General features: G+C 38.9%; 1 protein-coding gene across 2 annotated transcripts in view; it reads left to right on the top strand.

Annotated features, from left to right (window-relative positions):
* Positions 1-13,420, top strand: part of LOC149795827 (O-phosphoseryl-tRNA(Sec) selenium transferase-like) — a 52,000-nt gene extending 38,580 nt beyond the window's left edge. Inside the window, exon 10 of one of the 2 annotated variants that reach the window (XR_016422418.1) lies at positions 9,664-9,784. Coding sequence is in view for 1 of the 2 variants with exons in the window: in XM_089965726.1 (XP_089821852.1) it covers positions 9,664-10,021 (358 nt within the window). In the remaining variant the exon portion in view is untranslated. Of the gene's footprint in view, positions 1-9,663 lie in introns of both variants that reach the window. The other variant, XM_089965726.1, reaches the window with a different exon arrangement.
* Positions 13,421-16,935: the final 3,515 nt, after the last annotated feature.

Genomic DNA, 16,935 nt, shown 5'->3' with positions numbered 1-16,935 from the left:
CGTGATGCTGCCTTCCTTGCAGGCATCAGAAATTTAACAAAGGGGTATCTGAAGGATTTTATTCTGACTGAAAAGAAGGGGAATTTTGATTACCATCCACATACAAATATCAGCCTTTGCAAATATATTAATTACTAGCAAGCAACCAGAAATCCAATGAAAGATAATTACAAGATGGTGCCTCGTCCCGTTGATCTCCGTTACCAGAAATGTCAACAACGAAACAGTGGATAACTCACATCATACAGTACTCATGCTAGATGTCAAGATAAGCAGATTATGATATAATAATGCACTGTTTAGATGGTTTGTCAATATGGACAAATAATTTGTTTATGTAACAATACATAAATTTCAGTGCATTTTATATCTAGTTTGCTGCTTTCTTTCATGGGACCTCTGAATTTCTCCACTCCAAACCAGTGGTTGTATATACAAGTTTAAAACAGCCAACAAAATTGGCAATAAATAAAGTCGCCAGATGGTATATTTTGCCACCAATAAGGGAAACAAATCCAAGTTTGTGACATTGGCAAAGCCCTACATGATCCCAGAATAAACTTTTTACATATTGTTTTTTGGGAAAAATACATATAAACACGATCTCTTCCCCAAAATGATAATAAACTTTTTAGTTTTTTTAAAATCATACATCTAATTAGTCGCAGTATGGCTTCAGTTTTCAAAAAGCATACAGCTGTACAATAATTAATGACAATGTCTTATGAGGGATTTGTTGCTCAAACCAGTCATCCATCTGTCCTTATGGTTGTCCAGCCAACCTGGCCACATCTGTAATGTAGATCCAATGTTTACAAGTTGAACAGCCAAGCTGACAGATTGGACCAACCCAGCCATCCCAGCTGGCTGTGCCATACAGTCGCCTTAGTTCACAAGTGATCCAGGATTTCTCATAGCCTTCCCAATCAGAAGATATAGCAATACATCCTGATGATACGGAGGTGTCTTTGCTTGGTGGTATAACAGGACATAGAGACAGGAAGATGAGAACTCTCTAGTTGATGACTATTCTGGGTCAGTTTTAAAGTTGCCAAATTAAATTTTCAGATAGTCTGCATAACATGGCCATTAAATGCAAAAAGTTCAGATAATCATGAGTCCTGCCTTGCCTGCAATAAATGCTCATCCTCCAACACCTGCAAGGTGTGCACTTTGTGGTCAAAAGACAAATGATCCAGTTTTCTTCAAAATGAATCCAAACCACTCCAGACCACATTACTCCTAAATTCTAGCCTCTAAGCAATGTTCTCTACCATCAGTTACAAGTACAGCATGCAACATAAATGTTGCAGTTGATTAGGACAAAGTGTACATCCATCCATCGGAATTTTACCCCAATCTCTAAAGATTTGGGAAGTAGCCACAACCAGAAAATAATTTTATAACCCCTCTTGTCCATTGATCCTTTGAGTGAGGCGAGGTTACAATCCATTATATACCCTCCAAATATATCTGAGGCTTTTCCTCCCACACAAAACTGGAAAACAAGCATTATCTTCCCGGCTAAAAGGGAGTCTTCCCATCAGCATACTATGATCTCTCACAGGAACAGATGTGTCTGGTGAAGATTTCGGGTTTATAAAATTTGAGCCAATTCTATCAGCATTGCCTTTTAACACAATGCCTCAATGACAACATGAATCAGTTGGTTTGCATGCCCAGTCCACTTTTTCCTCTTTCTGTTTGCATGACATGGCATCATAAAACATGGAGTTGAATTTAATTGGTCCCTTGACTGACTGCCCAGACAGTACCAGACCACATTACTCCTGACACAATCACATCCTCAGATAGATAAGCCAACTCTCACTGGATTCACCGAAGGAAACCTTTCTTGTAATTATGTGTTGAGTGCGGGTGCTTACAGGGCATTTCCTTGCACATGTTGTTGTTGTTGTTGTTGTTGTTGTAGGGCTTAACGCCATTTTTCAGCACACGATTGGCTATACATGGCAGCCAGTATTAATGGTGGAGGAAGAACCCGGGAAAACCCCGGAAAGAACCACCGACCCACGAGAAGCTACTGGCAAGCTTTCTCACATACCCACATTAGCCGAATCCGAGACTCGAACCCACGCAGACAGAGGTGAGATGGCAGTGATCCATAACGGAGAGCGCTTTAGACCACTCGGCCACTCGGGGCCCCTCCTTGCACATGTAGATACACCTATATTCAGTTGTGTTAAATATCATTAGGAGAATTTCACTGTTTAAATTAGATAGTTCTTTGAACTGTGCAGGGTAACTATAGGGAGAGTTTGTATGCTTAGCATTTCCTCCTCCTCTCTTGTATTATCATGACATTAATGTGATTGGTTAATGTATTTGATGGAAAAAGAAGATTTTGTAGTGAATGATGTTCGCCAGATATATTTATCCAATTATATTACTACAGATCCCTTCCACCTCTTCCTGCAATATGAGCATCCTAAGACAGTGCTTAAGTTAAAACTAGCTATATCTGGCAGGCTGCTTCCTACCTTGCATCATAAATAAGGGTAGGTAATCTGTATGAGTACTTCCCTTTTTTCTATGCAAAGTATAGAAAGAGAGAATTTTCAAGTCTGTGGGAAGACTGGATTCTGGACATAGCAGAAGTAATTCCTAAAATTATTGTAATTGGGTAAGTGTTTTCCTAGACACATATTTTAATGTAAAAATTAATTTTTAGAACTTCACTTTTAATTGGTACCAGTTTGTATTATGCTGCTGTCCCGTTAAACCCAATACATGTACATACATGCATTTGATTCCTTTTTTATGTCTTCATTATTTTCCATTCTTCAGAGAAGATTCAGTTAGAAGTGAAATCATTTGTCGTGTTTTACTTCCTCCTGCACTTCATTAGACCATAAATAACAGCCTGATTGGACATTTTTGCTTATGGCAACTCTATTGGTTTGGTGAGATGGAATAGGCCTGATAAGACCTACAGCATGTCATAAAAGGCAACTATTAGAAGCAACCATTCTATCCTGGTATACATCCCATAATAATGTTCCATGCTGAGAAATGTCTGGGACTTTTTAAAAGAGTTTGGCTTATATAAATATGAGTTCTTCAAGTGACTTGTGCTCCACTGTCCAAAAAGAATTTCCAGGAATGCAAGGAAAGACCATTTCTTCTTTTTTACTGTTGAGTAAGGTTGACATTGCCCGGGGTGGGAGTGGGAGACAAGCGCCCCAATCCTCCAAAATGCCCCATACAGCCTGCGTCTCTTACTGCCTCTGTCAACTAAAATCCAGCTCCTGGCCTTCGCGAGTGGCTTAGATTTGAAGCCCGGCAGACCATGTTTTCTACTAACAGGAGAAGGGGTGAAGGCGGCCCACTGGCGCCTTAAAACCAGTTGCTTCGGGTAGATGGGACTCGTAAACCTTGGATGGTAGCTCATCTAGGAGAAGGAACACTCCGATTCCAAACCTCTGCTGCCTTGTGGCTATACCCACTCATGGGAAAGGCTAAGGGAGTAAACCCCGACAGAAAATCAGGAGATGTAGTCCCTAAGGCGGTATGACATTGACTTCAACGTCATTCCGGCAACTCCTGCAACGCCGTTGGTGCCAAGCTGTATCGGCATTCGTCGTTCCCTTGGGCACACCAGCTGTGTGGAGAGGGGGGATCTGCTGCATGGGCAACAGCTGATTCTCCATACCACCCTGCCCAGGCTACATAGCTCCACTATAGAGGACACTCCAGCGTCGTTGTACGGCATCGGCACAACACGAGAAGTAGCAGTTTACCAGTTCTAAGTCAAATCTCGATTGGCGTGGAGCTTGGCGCCAGGGGTTACTTCTGACGGTGGGAGAGATCACCAGGTCTCACTGGACAGCTACCACCCGCCTCAAGCTGGGCAGCCCCCAGTCAGTAAGGTGCTGCCCGCCATGGCCTGCCTGCTTCACTGGGTGCGTGGAGCTTAGAGAACCATCTCGACAAGTGAGCCACAAAACGCTGCACCAGGAAAGACTAAAAGAAGAAATAAAAAGACTCCAACTCTTCGTTTTGCAACCTGGAACATCAGGACCATGTGTCCTGGATTGACCACTGACCAACAGCAGATTGACGATGCACGGAAGACTGCTGTCATTGACAGAGAACTCTCCCGACTGAACATCGACATTGCTTGCCTCCAGGAGACCCGACTGGCTGACAGCGGCACCATCAGGGAAGCCAATTACACATTCTTTTGGCAGGGGAAGCCCTTGGATGAACCTAGGCAGCATGGTGTAGGCTTTGCCGTCAAGAACACGCTAATCGCCTTCATTGAACCTCCATCATCAGGTACTGAGAGAATCCTTGCCCTCTGGCTGTCAACATCCTTAGGCCCTGTCAACATCTTCAGTGTGTACGCCCCAACCCTCTGCTCCACCTACGAGGAGAAAGACAAGTTTTATGAGGCTCTGGATCAGGCGATATCCAGTATCCCCAACAATGAAAGCCTTTACTTACTAGGAGACTTCAATGCTAGAGTGGGAGCTGACCATGAGGCCTGGTCCACCTGTCTCGGCTTTTACGGAAGGGGCAAGATCAACGAGAATGGTCAGCAACTGCTGGAGATGTGCTGCTCCCACAGCCTATGTGTGACCAACACTTTCTTCAAATGCAAGGAGATCCACCAGGTGTCGTGGAGACACCCACGTTCACGCCACTGGCACCAGCTAGACCTTGTCATCACCAGGCATGCAGAACTGGCCAGTGTCCTCCTTACCCGCAGCTACCACAGTGCCGATTGTGACACGGACCATTCCCTCATGGCCAGCAAGGTGCGAATATTACCCAAGAAGCTGCACCACGCCAAGAAGAAGGGTCACCCACGTATCAACACCTGCTGTGCAAGCAACCCAGAGAAAACACAGCAGTTCATCAGCAAACTGAAGGAAGCCCTCACCAAAGTGACACCTGATGACACCATTGACTCCAAGTGGTCCCATATCCGTGACTCTGTGTACAATTCAGCCATCACAGCTTACGGGAAGAGGGAGTGAAAGAATGTCGACTGGTATGAGGCAAACTGGGAGGAGATGGAGCCCGTGACTGAGGCAAAGAGGAAAGCCCTCCTGGCATACAAGGCTGCACCTAGCCCCAGAACATTACAAGCCCTCAGGATTGCAAGGAATAATGCCCAGAAGACCGCCCGCTGCTGTGCCAACACCTACTGGCTGAACCTTTGCAACAGTATACAGACAGCTGCTGACACCGGGGATACAAGAGGAATGTATGAGGGTATCATAAAGGCGACAGGCCCCCCCAGCTACAAGACCGCCCCCCTCAAGTCCAAGACGGGCGAAGTCATCACAGACCAGGGGAAACAACTGCAGCGATGGGTTGAGCACTATCTCGAGCTATATGCAACCTAAAACAATGTCACTGGAACTGCCCTGGACGCCATTCCAGACCTGCCTGTCATGGAGGAGCTAGACACACAGCCCACCCTGGAAGAGCTCGGAAAAGCCATCGATTGCCTTGCCTGTGGGAAGGCTCCTGGAAGCGACGGCATTCCGCCTGAAGTCCTCAAGAGCTGAAAACCAGCACTGCTCCAGCCCCTACACACACTCCTCTGCCTTTGCTGGGAACAGGGATACATCCCACAGGACATGCGTGACGCCAACATCGTCACTTTGTACAAAAACAAAGGAGACCATAGCGACTGCAACAACTATCAGGGCATCTCCCTCCTCAGCATCGTTGGAAAGGCTTTCGCCCATGTTGCCTTGGCGCGCTTGCAGATCCTAGCCTCCCGCGTCTACCCAGAGTCCCAGTGTGGATTTCGAGCCGGCAGGTCAACTGTAGACATGATCTTCTCACTACGTCAGCTGCAGGAGAAGTGTCGCGAGCAGCAGATGCCCCTCTACATTGCCTTCATAGACCTGATGAAGGCGTTTGACATGGTTAATCGGAGTGGACTCTTCAGACTCCTGCAGAAGATCGGCTGCCCCCCACGTCTGCTTGGTGTCATTATGTCGTTCCACGAGAACATGCACAGCACAGTGTGCTTCAATGGCGCAACATCTGAAGCATTCCCAGTCATTAGCGGAGTCAAACAAGGCTGTGTCCTTGCACCGACACTCTTTGCCATCTTCTTCTCCATGCTTCTCCAGTACGCATTCAAGGACTGCAGCGAGGGAGTGTACATCCATACCAGGGCTGACGGCAAGCTGTTCAACATCGCCCGTCTCCGTGCTAAGACTAAAGTCACAGAGGTACTCATCCGTGAATTGCTCTTTGCCGACGATGCAGCCTTGACATCACACACGGAAGATGGACTTCAGCAGCTGGTATGCTGCCTCTCCCATGCATGTAAGGAATTTGGACTGACCATCAGTTTGAAGAAAACGAATGTCATGGCACAGGACACAGACTCCCCTCCCTCTGTCTCCATCGATGGGTACAATTTGGAAGTTGTCGAGAACTTCACATACCTCAGGTCTAACATCTCCAGCTCACTCTCCATTGATTCTGAGGTGGGCAGCAGGATTGCCAAGGCAGCAGCAGTGATGGCCAGACTTAACCAGAGGGTCTGGAACAACCCCAACCTCACAGAGAAGACCAAACTGCGTGTCTACCAAGCCTGCATGCTCAGCTCACTTCTCTACAGCAGCGAAACATGGACCACCTATGCAAGACACCAGAGGAAACTCAACAGCTTCCATCTGAGATGTCTGCGGCGCATTCTGCACATCCAGTGGCAGGACAAAGTACCCAACACAGAGGTTCTAGAACGCGCCAACATGAACAGCATGTTCTCCATACTCAGCGAGAGGCGCCTTCGCTGGCTCGGCCATGTCAAGAGAATGGACCCAGGTCGCATTCCCAAGGACCTGTTATATGGGGAGTTAGCAGAAGGTGCACGACCAACTGGACGACCACATCTGCGCTACAAAAATGTTTGCAAGAAGGATATGAAGACAGCAAACATCAATGTCAACGACTGGGAGAGCTGTGCAAACAACCGTTCCAGCTGGCGTCTAGCTGTCAGGCAGGGAGTTCAAAATGCAGAGGAAAAGAGAAGAATAAAACAAGCTGAAAAGAGAGCTAAAAAGAAGGATAAGCAAAAGTGTACTTTGGAGCTACGCCATCGTCTCCCGTAGATGGACGGATGCCAAGGAATTGAAACCAACTATGATATTCTTGAGCAATGATATTTCTTAATTTGTCACGGTGGCAGTCATATATTAGATGTAATATCAGCACCATTGTCATTTAGGACAAGTTAGAGATCCTCAAAATGTTTGCTGAAAACACTATGCCTATAGGACCATCCATCCAGGAGAATTAGCAATAGGATTTTCAATCTGTTCATTGGAGCATTATTACTGGATATTAACTCTTTACCTTCTGCTACTGCATATATGCCTCACTAAAAATAGCTTTGCTTCCCTACAGATGCATTTGTGTGTTGAAAGTATTAATCTCTCTGTCCCTGTTGACTCAAACATTTATGGCCAAGGGATGAGAAAACCCTGAGATGCATACATACATTTCATATTAAAGCTTTGCATTAGAAGAAATTGCAAACATCTGGTTTCTTTAAATATATTTAGCCAGTGAAAGTAGTACTTACATAAAATTATGACAGTGTTCTATTAGTAGCTTTACATCCTATAAGCAAAAATTACCACTGAAAATGAGGTTGATTGTAGAAAGTACACAAAATGGCAACCTTCATATATATATTCCGATGATTCTGATGCCAGTTTTGAAGGATTTAAAAGCGATGAGATTGCAAATAACATTGAGTTTAATAATTAAATTCAAGATGAAGGATTGGACATAAGTATAAGCCCTATTTCTACACATGACATTTCAGATTTATTTGAATGTGAGGATGAAACAACATGACGATCTTGTTTGGTCAGAACACGTGAGACCATTACATGTGGATGACTTTATCGCAGATTCAGGGCCAACATTTCATTTAGATGAAAATGCAAGGGAGATAGATTTATTTTTACAATTTTTTTTCTTCCAAAGAAATATTCCAGTCATTGGTAGCTGAACAGATATTTTGAAAGACAAATTAGTGACAAGCCTTATCCCAGTATGAAGAATATGTGAATATAAACATTAATTCTTGAGGATTATATGTATTTCTTGGTGGAAATGAGTGGCACAAAACTTTGGTGAGTGTTTTAAAGTTCCTTTCTCATTAAAGTAGATAGTTTGCAAGCTTGATGTAGAAACTGTAGCAGCATGTGCACTAACTCAAGTAGTAGCCATTATGTCAATCTGGGGTTCAGCCTAGCAATAGCTGCAAGGAAGCAGGCTTAGTAGCCAAGGCTCTCAGTACTTGCAGAAGGACCATCTACATAAGAATTCATTTCATGAAATTTATGTTGATAATAACCTTCAGTTCTGGAGGAGTAGTGAGAAAAGATTTGTAAAATGGCCACAATATTGAATGTCTTATCAGTATCATTTTCATTCAGGAACAACATGACACCATAAGAAGTCAGAGAGTGAAAACCCAATGTCGATATGACTTTCCTTTTAAAAGAAGTAGCTACAAGATTTTCCAGATTGCTGCCATGGTCGCTATACTGGGTTTCAGATTGGTCCCATATTTAGTAGCGACTAGACATTGTAGGAAGTCTTTTGCTGAAAATGAAATGTCTGTATGACTTTCACTCTAAGAGTAGTAATGACTTGAGTTTAAAAATAGCCACTGTGTTAGCCATAGTGGATATTGGATTAGCAGTTTTTATTTAAGACCATGAATCTTCCAGGAAAAAAACCCATATCAAACTTTCTGTCCAGGAGGAATAGCAATAAAAAGATTTTAAAGATGGCTGCTGTTGTGTAGCCATGTTTGATGCAAAAAGAATTTTAATGAAAACCACATTTTTATACAACCATCCATGTAGAATGAGTGGTGATAACAAGAAATTCATGATCGCCAAATTGGATGTATGAGCAAAAACATTTTCATTTAGGACCAACTGAAACTTAGGATTTATGTATGTCTAATGTTTTATGACAATCATCCAAGCAGATTATGTGGAGTAACAAGAACAAACTTGTGCTATGGGATGAATGTTGGACAACGGTCCATTCTGTAGGATCATCTGGTCTGTGACCAGTAGAGCTAAAAATATGGCTTTGTATTTAATGGATTTTACCCTTCTTTGCCTTAATATCATTGTTTTTCATGCATGCATGGCTTTTCAGGATACATAAACTAATTCAGTACAATGTAGCCATGTTTGTACTTATATGCCATTAAACCCTTTACATATATGCATGCATCCATACATGCATTAGTTTTTGAAAGTCACATTATACTTGTTCATAAAACTCTTATTGCTTAAGTTTCCACTATCAGCCAGTCAGAAATAGCTTTACAAAAGTAACATCATCTATAACTAGCTGAAACAAAACAAAATCTCAAATTTAAACTCAAACTCAAGAGTTGAATGATTTCCAGGCCAGTTCAATTATATAAATGGGGTGGGTGGGTGTGAATGTGGGGTAGACCAAGCTTAAATATTGAAGAAAAGGTAGAATAATTTGAGGTGAACAATAATTGTTAGCCATCTGAAATTGTGATGCTAGATAAGATTTTTGTATAGGTGTTGCTTACATTCCCTTGTAGCCTATTTTTGCCACCATTGATGTTTCATTTCCTCATTTAGACTTTCTCTGTTTCAGAGTGGTGGCACAGCTTGGCAAAGAGACTAATGTTAATGGAATCAAATTTGTGAATTTTGGGGCACACAGTAATAATTACCCATGTTCATATTTGACAGCAGCTGCAGCTATTGGAGTGAATAAGTCAGAAATTGATAGTTTTATCAATCGCTTGGACAAAGTTCTGACCAAATGGAAACGAGGCTCGACATTAAACCCTGGATCATTGTCATCAACGTTAAAAGAAGAACAAAGAGAAAATGAGGATACAGAAAATGAGCTTTTCCAGGCAGCAGGTTTTCTCAAAAACCAGAATTCGAGCGATAGAATTTGTGAAGCTTTAAATCCTCTTTCTCTTGATGATGAATTTAATTCATAAACATAATCTGTATAAATGTTAGAACTATCTGTTGTATGAATACTAGAACTGTCTATTGTATGAAAGTAGAACTATCTATTGTATGAATGTAGAACTATCTATTGTATGAATGTAGAACTATCTAATGTATCATATCACTTTAAGAACATTTAATACATTAATTAATATTTACATGAAATTATTCTTGATCTGTGATAAATTGATTTGATCAATAGTACTTAGATTTTACACGTTTACCAATAGTTGTTGCAAATGTAATTACCATTTGATAATCAAACTCAAATTTTTGTTTTGAGTTCTTTCTACAGTGTCTAATTATTAGATTTTATGGGTACCAATCATTAGTTGTAGAAAGATTGGTAGTATGTAATATGGCACTCTTTTATTTTTGTCATAACTGGCTACTGCAGACATATCAAGGTCAAAATACAATACTTATGTATAGTAAAATCTACATCAATACAAGTCAAATGTGAATGACAGAGGATTAGCAATGGTACATGTAACGTTATCATGACAGTATTATCACAATCAGAATGTGTTAATTTAAACACAAACGAAAGTCTACAACTTTTGAGGCTCAGTATTTTAAATCAGAATGTGTTACGCCCTAATTTAAACACAAACGAAAGTCTACAACTTTTGAGGCTCAGTATTTTAAATCAGAATGTGTTACGCCCTAATTTAAACACAAACGAAAGTCTACAACTTTTGAGGCTCAGTATTTTAAATCAGAATGTGTTAAGCCCTAATTTAAACACAAACGAAAGTCTACAACTTTTGAGGCTCAGTATTTTAAATCAGAATGTGTTACGCCCTAATTTAAACACAAACGAAAGTCTACAACTTTTGAGGCTCAGTATTTTAAATCAGAATGTGTTACGCCCTAATTTAAACACAAACGAAAGTCTACAACTTTTGAGGCTCAGTATTTTAAATCAGAATGAAGTTAGAATAATGGAACTTTAAGAATTTTCTTAACTTGGATGTCTTTTCTTGTACCATATTTCCCCCATATTAAGCCCTTGAAATTTTTTAAAGAGCATCGGGAGACTTCGTTATGGAACTTAAGAGTTCTGTAAGGTTAATTTACTATAGTCTGTTTTTGTTTTTATAAATAAAAAAAATTGCAAAAGCGGTGTAGACATAGACTTGTCATTATAGGAAATACTGTGATAAATGTCCAATAAAAAAATAATTGGTTAATTAATATGTAATGTATTGGATCAATGTTGACTAAAGAATTACAGTTGATAACTTGTTAGTTGTAGGTCTGTTGTGAAATTCCAGTTTTGTTCCTTTAAAAAAGACTCTAAAGCATCTGTGATTTTGGTTCCCCAAGCTGTTTTTGGGTTATTAGCTTTAATGATCAGCAGTGGTGCAATATTGAATGATTTAATTTTTTTAATAATTCGTATTTTTCCATAGCTAAAGTTCCAAGTAATCCAATATCACTTGAAATATGTGTAGGCTGATGTGCATTTTTTTACACTGCTCTTGTGTATCTATTCTCAAGTAGATTTTGCACAGAGAAGTATGGGGAAAACTACCATATCATTAATTGCCCATAAATTAATAGCTGAATGAATTTGAAAGAATTTGTCAAATTTGCACAGGTTGAAGACCAGGCTCCACTTTTCAAATACACAAAACAGAGATTATTGATGAGTGAATTTTACAGTATCATATGGTTATAAAGATCAACAGCCTTTAACAACAGAAAGCCTGTATGACCAATTTATGATGGGTCATAAATTGCTAAAGGTTACAAAAGTTCTTTATACTTTATTTTAACTTTATTTTTTGTTTTTTTACAGGACTGTTAATGTGATTATTAAGAGTGTGGGCAACTTTCTTCTGTTTCATTATTTTAAATAAAAATGAGTTTGCAACCATATCAGTTAACATCAATCTCTGCAGAATTCATACACTTTTGTCAAATCTGTGTAATCAACATTGATTTTATAAAAGCAGATATACTTAACAAGACATATGATTCTTAGTAGACTTAAAACTGTGCTTGACTCTAAATCTGACCAATAAAAATGTTGTATTTTTACATTCCAAGTGAAATTTGCAAGTTTTATTTTTCTGAAACTTGTATATACATTCAGGAATGCATTCCATACATAATCATCTAAATGATTCTAGCATGAACAGAAAATGAATTGAAGTCAGTGAATCATTAAATATGGGTAACATGTATCTACTTTTCTGATAATGTTTTGAGTATCCATCCACTTACAATGTTTTGTGATTACAGGTGTAAAAGTATTTACAAAGTTATCCCCCTTAGTCTCCCTTTCCAAATCAGGTCATTTAAACCCATTCCAGACTGTTTCCTAAGACGTAAGAAAATGCACTGAGGCTTTTCAGTGTGTGAATGCTGATGCCAGAGATAATACAGTAGTTCTGATAGATCAAAATGCGACCAAGTTATGCATTGTAGTAAAAACATATTTCAGTGAATATGAACACGTTTATAGTTCTTGGTTTTTCTGGTCACATCCATTTACATTACCAATTAGAAACTCTTTGCAAAGCTGACTTTGGTAAAAACAAAATGTTTAAGAGCTATCCAAGAACCCAGAAAAATATTTACTGTTGCATTTTCTACATGCTATATTACCTGATGAGTGGAAGGCCATAAATATTTAATCTTTCTGAAGTCTGATTTCATCTTCCACTTTTAAGTGACTTTGCCGCATTTAAATATCCGAAAAGTTCCCATCTTAGGTTATCAATCTCACGTCCAGTTTCTAGTTGAGCACATTTCTACAAATCTATATAGATTGATACATGTCTTAAGTAATTTTTTTAGACTTTGATGAGTTATTTGTCAAAACATTGTTATAGTCAGTTCATTGAAAAAAATTCTTTTATTTGGGTCTGAATGAAAACAATTTTTGAAGTAAAATTTATTTCTTCCTAAGTAGGTACCTGAGCATAAATATGTTGAGAGTATGGTCACTTAACTATAAAATCTGCCTTCCCATGCATGCTTTTAGCCACAAAAATGCTAAAAGACTTATGCTGCTAGGTGAGAGTCACATAAGAGCATTCTCTTCGTGGATTGAGGGATTGGTGCACAGTTCTAACCATATTCAAGTCACCACTGGAATGGATATTCATGCTTTGACATATTTTAAAATATGACTGCAGTGAGGCTATGCATATACACCACTCCCTAGATAACTCGTGTACATCGGGGTCCAGAAACATCGACCACACTATAGGTGAGGCGCGAGTTATCGAGGAACCTATAAAATAAGCCCAAAACCAATAAAGTGATTGACGACATAACGGAGAAATAAGTGGGGGGGGGTAGACAGATTATACTGTTGAATACTCACTTTATAATCGTTCTGAGGTTAAATGTTAATAAATATCTCTTCATAACGGTGTACTTTATTATTTCCTCATAGGACAACATTAATTTCAGGATAAATTACAGTATATTGAGGCGATCATCAAAAACATTATTCCACGTGGTTTCCGTTCGCTTAACATGTGTACCACTTCACACATTGTGTACTACGTCACTAATTTTTATGTTGAATTGGATACATTCTAGTTTTATTCTTTGATCCAAATTAGACGTTTTTTTATATACAAAAGATTGACTCTTTTCGAGAAACAGTGTCGATCGAACGATAGATAGATAAATATTTTTGAATGTGATAGAAGTAAAATGGAAAACAAAAAAAACAAGGGTTAATCAGTACTAACATATTTAATTGGTCTACAAATTTAAAACAACGTAAATTAGAACAAGTTAATACTTGCCGTTTGTGCCACGCTTGACAAATATCAAATCACTTTTTGAAAAAAATCAGTTATTTTTTTGTGTGTGTCTGTTACTCCTTGGTTTCTCTGCCGCCGAGCAAAATCCCTCAGATTTCTCAACTGCATGAGCTTTATGTAGTCAACATTTTGGGACTCCAGCCACCTTATGGCAATATCAAAATATTTGATTGCTTCCTGTGCAGAGGGGTGGGGGGGGGTGTAAAATCTGCGTCTGCATCACTTTCAACACTTGTGTTACTCCAGTTAGAATCGTCTTCTGCTGCAAATTTGTTCGCTATAGAAATAATTATAGTTTCATCTGACATGTATTCGGCTGTGGGGCAATCATTGTCAGCACAAATCCACTCCTCCATATCATCGAGAGAAACGCCCATCTCAGGACCATGAGTCTGTACGAATTTCTCCCAAACAGCCTCGGCATTAATGACATCAGTTTCACTGAAACATTCGAAGTCACTATCATCGTCATTGTCTCTGTTACTGTTTTGCTTTACGTCAAAGGCAGCTCCAAGACCCTTAATCCAGCACCTGAGGTCTCTTGTAATCGATTTTTTTTTTTAATGCAACAAACACTTCCCCAAGTTGTTATCAAAACAAAGCCAGCATGTACATGTAATTAGGTTCTCACAGAAGTACTCACGGGTTTCGATGTGACGGTTGATTGACTCTTTTCATGTTTTCAATGAACAGAATACGTTGTGATTATAATGTTTACAATGAAACGGAATTAAAGAATTAGAACGTGACTTTCACACAGGAAGACGTTTAATTGGTGTTTATTTCATTTTCTGTTGCCACCTGTTAGCATTTACCAGAAGTTTTCATTGATCGCTATTTCACCAGACTGTTTATTTACAGTATACTGACAACTATTTATCATAAAAACTTACATAATATATGATATCTTTAAACAGAGGTCTCGCTAGGATTTCAAAACTGGGTCTTTCTGCCTCTGAATTCAATCACTAAATATCAGTACATTTTCTCACTCGGCCGCCAGTCAAAGCCTTTGACCTAGCCGCCTGGCTGTTGCATCATGTTCTTTTTTTTTTTTTAATGTACTCTTATAAAATGCCAACAGTACATCAAAGAGTCTTTCAGTCACTGAATTCTGTCATTGTAAATATCAGCACAGATCAACACATTTTCCCACAAAGCAGGTGGCTGAAACAGGACCGGCAAATCTTTGAATTTTCCTGCGCACCTATTACATGCGTATGGAGGACTCCCGCCTCAGTGATTTTCTGCCTCCCAGATCAAAAATTGGCGTCCAAATACGCGTAATTAAGCGTTTTTGAGATCTCTGAAATTAATTCTTCTTTAGAACTTGAAAATTTCAAAATATGGATTATTTTTAAAGGCATTAATTACCATTTTCGATGATAAAACGAACAATGTATCAAGGTTTAATTTATCAATTCTTATCGTAATTTTTTCATGTTCAGCATATTGTAAAGATATTTTAAATACATTTTCTCTGTAAAAAATCGGGAGCCAAGACGGACACTGCGTTACAAGCGGGATCGCGAGTTATCCAGGCACGAGTTAACAAGGGAGCGGTGTATTATGATAAAGTATCATTGTAGAAACACATTAAAAAATATTGTCTTCAAATTTGTTTCCCAATCATAAGTATATTAGGAGAATAAGAAAAAGATGAATTAAATCCCCTTATACTGGAGAAAGCCCAATCTCCAGTCCACAAATCCATTTGAAGCAGCTTCATATCTAAAAAAAGATCTCAGCACAAGTTGGCATAGAGCTAATGCTGGATGCAGCTAGTTGGGATAAATTTCCCCATCCTCTCAAATCTAGCACAAGTTGAGTGGCTGCATCTTTGTTTAGCTGCTGAATTACCCATATTAGGTTCTATGGGTCCTACCAGGTGAAGCTGAGTCCTTGAAAAAAAAATAATCTAGAAAAGAAGTCTGCTGCATAAAAATAGTGTAAGAATATTGTTATATTAAATTTAGATTGTGTGCCTGACCTTTGTCTGTGATTCAGAGTCGAGTTCTGGCCTATCTGTCATTTTTTTAAAAGTGTATATTTGGATTTGATTCCAGGACCTAGCCTTGATTACAACCTTTGAATGTTCTGGAACAGAACTTGTTGACACTGTTTAATGGAAATTTCCACTGAAAATTAACTATATCCAGGACATTTTGTTGTGTCGTTGGTCAGGTGACACTGTATATAAAGAAGACCAGGCAAACAGTTATTCATCCATTTTAATATCAGTCTGTGGAATCACTTTTCAGTTATAATTTGAGAGGAATTATTTATTTAAATTATTCATTTGAATTACCAAGTGCTCATTGAGCTTTTAGACTCAAACACTAGTTTGGGATTACTGAGACAGTCAAAGACATTCTGGCTTGTATCATTGTGGTACATCACAAAAGACTATTTGTACATCAGTACATTCAAGACTTGGAATTCATTCAGAATATGAATTATTTGAGATTTAATTCATAATGCTGAAAGTTCCTTTTAAATTTTCACTTCGAGAATTATTTTGTTGATTTTACTAAACTTGTTGGTTTTTCTTGTTTCTGTTATGTAGTTTAAGGCCATAGTCTTCATAACAATTGGGGACTCACTCAAGATTTGAATTTCTTAAAAACATTTCAGAGATATTAAAAATTGTCTTTAATATTTAAATTGGCTTTGGAATTTTCATTGTCCAAAATAAGATTTTAATTTCACATATGTAGTTAACCTTTTTTCCAAATCCTACCCAAAAGATTATGAAATATGATGAGTTGCTTAAGCTTGCCAGACATTATAATATTTTGATTGTATTGAAATGTTTTTTAACAAAGCAAGAAAAATAAAATATTTTGGTTCAGTATTTTGTGGGAAAGAACATTTTGGATGATAAGTGTTTTTGTGTCCAGTTGGTATAAAAAATTAATGGACTTGCAGTTAAAAACCAGACAAAACTGAATTAGCAAAGCTTCAATTTAAAAAAAAAAATGATGAAGTTGCAGATTCAGAGGAAAAGGTTATGTAAATGCAGAATGAGAGATGAGGAAAAAGCAAATAAACGCAGAGAGAGAGAGAGAGATGAAAGAAGTGGCAGAGAAGGAAAAAAAATAGAAAAATGA

The sequence above is a fragment of the Sinohyriopsis cumingii genome, chromosome 7 (assembly GCF_028554795.1).
Source record: "Sinohyriopsis cumingii isolate HCF-2022 chromosome 7, ASM2855479v2, whole genome shotgun sequence".
Taxonomy (NCBI): Eukaryota; Metazoa; Mollusca; class Bivalvia; order Unionida; family Unionidae; genus Sinohyriopsis; species Sinohyriopsis cumingii.
Note: the sequence above shows the minus strand (reverse complement) of the source record. Positions and strands in the feature narration are given on the sequence as shown.